The following is a 6,927-nucleotide window of genomic DNA, read 5'->3' on the forward strand; positions in this document are numbered from 1 at the left end:
TTGAGCTATAGCTTTCCCAATCAATATCAGGATTCCTCACCTGCCTCCCTCAGCATTCTGGGATAGTTCCCATTAGGTCCTGGGGATTTGTCTACCTTAATGCTTCTCAAAACACTCAACATTTTTTTTATATTGACTTTAGTGAATGCACCTTGATGTCTTCCTTTGTCCAGACTGGCTGGAAGCAGACAGCTGAGCTCAGGACATTGCACCAGCTTTGGATGGAATAGCTATACAACACAGATGGTTCACAGGCTTTCGGAAATGTGGGTATGTGGTCAGCCATGGCCCTTTTATGAGTCCGGCAAGTTTGTTTATTTTTGAAGGAAACAGAATTTAAACCCCAAAATACAGAAAAGATCAATTTTCTTGAAGATTTATCTTGATGCCCTCTGTCTTTTTAACTTTTCCTGTTTGCTAGCCTATCACAGATCTCTCCCTTTGTTCTTCCCCTCCCCTCACAATGCCTTTCCTGACTCCACACTCGCTCAAAACCAAGTACAACTCTGCTATGATCAGCGACAATAAATTCAATTCAATTCAATTCTGATGATAGGTCATTGGTGTGAAAAGTTAACTGTGCTTCTCTCTCTGAATGCTGTACCAAACATGTTGAATATTTTCAGCATCACATGACTCTGGTTCTCTCACTGCAGCTCAAAAAAGTTGCAACAAATAAACTATCATTTTACTAACCTGTAAGTTACTGCTTGTAGTGCACGGCAGTAACAGCTTGCCAACCAAAGAGAACGGTCAGTCAGGATGTTTGGACAATGGGATACCTTCAGGATTAGAAGATTGCTGCCAGCAGCTTTCAGCAGGGATTCTAGTCCAGTCTCCAGACAGCCACTGGCGTAACAAAATTAAACATGTATTCATTTATTCAGAACATTACATGGACTTGATGTTTAATTTGACTTGCATCACAACCTTTGTTGGTGACAGATCTTTGACTTTCCACCACTAATATTCTTCAGATTCTTTCAACAACATTGCCAATATACTCAAACTTTTGCAAAGCAAAAATATAATTGCTAATAGCCTCAATCAAGCTACATTAGAAAGTTTTAAACCCAGTCACAAAACATTTCAAATTTCTTCAGAATCGGCAAACAGACCTTAACTGAAAGTATTCAGGAAGCAGAAACAGAAATGGGAGTGTGGGAACAAGTATTCTTACTAACCACGTAAGTAGCTTGGTTTGTGTTTTTTTTTAGCTGAACAAATTACATTTTCAATTCACATATGAGTTACTTTAGAAGAGTAAGAAGCATACTGAGATATTAAAGAGTTAATTTGCTCTGCTGACCTGCAGGAAATTGGATATCCCAAGGCTAGGGTGGGATTCTCTGTTCTACAGGTGGAATGTAAGGAATTTACATTCCCATCCCTTGCCATTTAGAGCCAATTATATGGCCATCTCCTTTATTCAGAGATAACTTACATTTGCATCCTCATCATATTCAAAACCAATAAGAACATTACAGTTGGAATTTTGACTACTCTCTGCAGTTTAAAAAAAAGATTTGCAACAGATTTGACCATTAAGGGATGATTTACATTATTTTGTTCCTGGAAACGATGTGGCATGTGACTGAGAGGGAGTGGCTGGGGATTGTCTTGTGGGCATTACTGACAGTGATGTAAAGATTTTGTATAAAGGAAGGTCTGTTCCTTTCTTCGGGGAGATCTTTGACACGACTCTGCAAGCCCTGTGAACTGTGTGCAAAAGGTTCCTAAAGAACGTTTGTACTGTAATGTGCTTAATAAAATTTTACTTGTTCACAGAAGTTAGCGTTTACAATTGCATCAAGTGTGTAAGAATCTTAGAAAAAAGAATCTAACATTTGGTGGCAGCAGTGAGATTAACATACAAGGATTTTCTAGGTGGACTGAATAAGTGATCGTTTGAGTGCCGGCTACATGAGACAGATAGGCTCACGAGGTAAGGATTTACCTTGATCTCTCTCCTTAATCTTCCACTCAGTCGACCCCTCATCCCCTAGGATTCTGGGGTGATGGAATTTCTGAGGTAACTTATGCACTTGCACACCAACGAGCTTGCTTTCAGAAACATAAGTTACTGGGAATTCGGAGGTTAAAGTCCTCTGGGAAAAGGAGGTTGGAGTCCTCTAGTGGTGAGGTTTGATGCTCCGGAGCATAGTGCAAAAACAAAATATAATAACTGTATTTGTCTCAACCACCCTGCCTTTGACCAGTTATTAAGAGGGGAGATCCCCCACGTGAAGGTCAGGACCTGAAGCTGGTGTGAAGACGAGACTAGTATATAGAAATAAGTAGGAAGTTCAGACCTTAAAACAAAAAAAAGGGTCAAATGTTGGATAAGTCAGGGGTCGGGACTCCTTTGTGTCGGTTATGCCGGGATGACCCCTAAAATGAGGAAAGGTTCCGGCGCATGTAGGGATGCTTAAATAAAAAGTTGGGAAATAAAGTTTGGCCGCTGGAAGGAACTTGGCACATAGATAAATGTTTAAAGGCAGAAGAGGCAATCTGGAAATGAGATACAGGGACTAAATGGAAAATTTTAATATCCACATGGTGAAAGACTGCGGAGGAAATTACGAACAAATCTAAACAGACTAGCTGGGAGAGTATTGCATGTCAAAGAGGGATTAGAGTGCGTGATAATGAGGGAAATCCTAAGTCTTGGCAGGTGCTGAAGAGTCAGTGTGAGGATTATGATATGAGTAAAAGGAAAACAGGCAAAATTGATAAAGACAAAATAAGGAATTGGAGTTGAAATGCCACGCTGAACTTTCAAGTGGGAATAAAATGGAGGTACCACCTGACATGTCTGGTGTGCCGATATTGTTCCAAAATAATGACAAAGATGACCAGAAGGAGGATTGGCAAATTCAGTCTAGTGCCCCGCCATATCAACCCCAAGATCCTAATACCCCTGCTAGCACCCCAGCACCTCAGCCTCAGTCCGAGAAACAGCAACTATTACCCCAGCCTACCCTCTGCTATTGCCCACTCCTCCACAACCTGATCCTCAGCCCCCGGGAAATGTTGACCATCCCGGTCCCAACCAGAACCAGACTTTGGAACGTTTCACCAATCCAGTCGCTTTCAGAACCTGATCAAACACCCAGAGAGAGCCAGGGAGACATGGGGACAGAACAATTTATCCTTTAACACTGACACAGACAGTAGTACTGAACACAACGAGCCTCACGATTATGACCCCGAAGACAATGGATGGCCCAGAAAGATTATAAAAGGACCACTGACCCTAGTCCTTCCCACCGAAGAAAGGGGAAGGATTCCCTTAAACACAGACAGTTCCCTACTCAGATAGTCCCTATCCCGAGCCCTGGAGTGGCAGGTGAGGCCACTATGGAAGTGTACACTCCTTGGAAACCCTAAGAGATGTGCTTAATTATGTCCCATACGCCAAACCAAAAAACAAACCCGGAGGATCTTATTGGTTACATTATAGGTACTATCCAAATGTATCAGGCCACGCCTTAGGATTGTTTCAGTTTGTGCTGTATGGCATTGATCCTGAATGAGAGATCTCAATGGAAAACCCACTCGGGAGGACATAATGATTGGGTGGTCTTTGGGGACCAAATCCAGGCAATTGGGGGAGCTCTTCAAAGGACCTTGCAACAACCAGTGGATATAGCCATAGGTCTACTACTCATCTGGATGGCTCCAGTGCTCCTCTTTATCGGTCACCCTATACTCCTTCACCCCCTTTCCGCAGCCCAACAGTTGCTCCCCTCCCTGTAGTGGCCCATCCCGTCTGGCAACACAAAGGTCAGAACAGGGCTATTTTAACTGGTGTCAGGGGTCATTGGCAGCGAGAATGTCCACAGGTACAGCAGCAATTTCGACCCCTAAACAGGAGACAACCTTCTCCGTCAGTAACCCTTTCTCAGCCTGACTATCCGCCCTTCTGATTTACCTCATATTGACTAACGACCCTGAGGATGAACGAATAACCTGCTTGACTGTTGAGGGCAATGAAATCCCTTTTATGATTGATACTGGAGCCACAGCTTCAATGCTTGAAACCTTCTGTTTGCACCAACATAGGTTTAGGCTCTCACCCACCTTTATGAATCTTAGCGGCCTAACTGGGAAGGAGAGACCATATCCTGTGACAGGATCACTAACTGTTCAACTATATTATCCAATTTGCCCAAACCCCAGATTTAGGGATTAATCTGGCAGGAAGAGATTTGTTGCGTTCCCTCCAAGTCGAGATTCTTTGCCTTGACGAGGGCATTACCATTAAAAACAACATTATTCAGAGACAACTTTGTGACCACCCCCCTCCCAATGGCGGGCTGTCAATTTGAGGCCAGAGGGTTGTACTCCTCCCCCACGTAACCCTTTGCTATGATTCCACTGGAGCTTCCACTGAGCTGGGAGCCACCTTTGCTCCTTTCCTAGGATCCACTGTCACTATTACCATTATCAAGCACATTGAAAGTAAGGAGGGATTAGCCCTCTTAGTGGACATTCCTGTCCACCTATGGCATCAACCAGGGTTGGTTTCTCCTCATATTACCTTGTCTGTGGACAAGGGATATAAAGCAAAGATCCTGAGATTATTAACACACCGTTTACAGCAGCAGTCAGACCCCAGTTTCACTGACGTGCCACAACAGCTGACCGAGGGGAATTTAAATTATTATTCCAGCCCTTTCACCATAGCGGGTGTAGTTTGCCACCATCACCTCCAACACGATCCCTTGGAAAAACCTGAAGTGGGAGATGGCACGGGGCAGGGTAACACTAAGCACACGGACACACAAGATGGCAGTTGAGCCATCAGTTGGCCACTTGACATATAAAATGGCTGCCTCAAAGAATTCTATTCTGTTGGTAAGACATGACCTTCCCTGCACAAAACCATGTTGCCTAAGGCAGCTGAGTCCATTTTCTTCCAAATGTAAATAGATCCTATATCTCGGTATCTTCTCCAGCATTGATGGGTCTCTCCCATTGATGTCAGGCTCGCCGGTATAAAATTACCTGGATTATCCCTGCTACCCTTCTTAAACAAGAGGACAACATTAGCAATTTTCTAATCATCTGGAACCTTGCCCGCGTTCAAGGATGCTGCAAAGATATCTGTTAAGGCGCCAGCTATTTCCTCTCTTGCTTCCCTCAGTAGCCTGGGATAGATCCCATCTGGACCTGGGGACTTTCAGAATATCCACACTTCCTCCCTCCTTATGCCAACTTGACTTAGGGACAGATTTTTGTTTACTCTAACTTCAATATCAGCCATGTCCCTCTGCTCGGTGAATACCAACGCAAAGTACTCATTAAGAATCTCATCCATTTTCTCTGACACTATCCGCATAACTTTCCTCCATTGTCCTTGAGTGGGCCAATTCTTTCTCTTGCTCCTTATATACGAATAAAAGACTTTGGGATTTTCCTTAAACCTGCTTGCTAAAGATATTTCATGACCCCTTTTAGCCCTCTTAATTCCTCGTTTCAGATTGGTCTTACTTTCCTGATGAAGAGCTTTTGCCTGAAACATTGATTTTCCTGCTCCTTGGATGCTGCCTGACCTGCTGTGCTTTTCCAGCACCACTCTGATCTAAACTCTAGTTTCTAGCATCTGCAGTCCTCACTTTCGGCTACTTTCCTGATATTCTTCCAAAGCTTCGTTTGTTTTCAGTCGCCTAGACCTTATGTTTGCTAGTCTCAAAATTTCACCTGTCATCCATGGTTCCCTAATCTTGTCATTTCTATCCCTCATTTTCACAGGGGCAACTATTTTACAAAGAGGGTGGTACGCATTTGGAATGAGCTGTTAGTGGAAGTAGTTGTCTGGGATACATTAACAACATCTCAATACTTGGATAGGAAGGGATTAGAAGGATATAGGCCAAGTGCAGGGTAATGGGGTTACTGTGGACACTCATTTTGGTCGGAATTGACCAGTTTGGGCCAAAGGGCCTGTCTCCGTGCTGTAGGACTCTATGACTCAATGATCTGCCATTCCTTGACCCATTTGCCCATCTGATCCATATCCCATTGTAATATGAGGTAGCAGTGAGTTGAGGGTTGCATAGGTTAAGTTACTATATTTTACATTAGGGTTAAACCATGGCACATCATGGGTCAAAGGGCCTGTTCTGTGCTGCACATTTCTATGTTCCATGTTCTAACCTTCATCATTGTCTACAACACCATCAATTTTGGTTTCATGTGCAAACTTACTAATCATATCTCCTATATTTACATCCAAAGCAATGAAGACCCTAAGCCTTGGGTAGCATGGGGTTCAATGGTTAGCACCACTGCCTTATAGATCTAGGGTTTAGATGTTTCAGTAAGAACAAGGAAGGTGGTAAAAGAGGGGGAGATGTGGCATTGATAGCAAGGCGTTCGATAAGGTTCCCCACAATAGGCTATTATACAAAATGCAGAGGAATGGGATTGTGGGAGACATAGCAGTTTGGATCAGTAATTGGCTTGCTGAAAGAAAACTGAGGGTTATAGTTGATGGAACATGTTCATCTTGGTGTCCAGTTACTACCGGCGTACCGCAAGGGTCGGTGTTGGGTCCACTGCTGTTTGTCATTTTTATAAATAATCTGGGTGAGGGCTTAGAAGGGTGGGTTAGTAAATTTGCAGACGGCACTAAGGTCGATGGAGTTGTGGATAGTGACGACATCTTGGTGTCCAGTTACTACCGGCGTACCGCAAGGGTCGGTGTTGGGTCCACTGCTGTTTGTCATTTTTATAAATAATCTGGGTGAGGGCTTAGAAGGGTGGGTTAGTAAATTTGCAGACGGCACTAAGGTCGATGGAGTTGTGGATAGTGACGAAGGATGTTATAGGTTACAGAGAGACATAGATAGGATGCAGAGCTGGGCTGAGAGGTGGCAAATGGAGTTTAATGTGGACAAGTGTGAGGTGATACACTTTGGC

At 43.6% G+C, this 6,927-nt stretch overlaps 1 protein-coding gene across 1 annotated transcript in view; it reads right to left on the minus strand.

The window, feature by feature from the left end:
• fbxo41 (F-box protein 41) overlaps window positions 1–6,927 on the minus strand; it is a 217,116-nt gene that overhangs the window by 76,731 nt on the left and 133,458 nt on the right. The window contains exon 8 of the mRNA XM_043675727.1: window positions 697–849. Coding sequence (XP_043531662.1) covers window positions 697–849 — 153 coding nt within the window. The remainder of the gene's footprint in view (window positions 1–696; window positions 850–6,927) is intronic.

The sequence above is a fragment of the Chiloscyllium plagiosum genome, chromosome 3, assembly GCF_004010195.1.
Source record: "Chiloscyllium plagiosum isolate BGI_BamShark_2017 chromosome 3, ASM401019v2, whole genome shotgun sequence".
NCBI lineage: Eukaryota > Metazoa > Chordata > Chondrichthyes > Orectolobiformes > Hemiscylliidae > Chiloscyllium > Chiloscyllium plagiosum.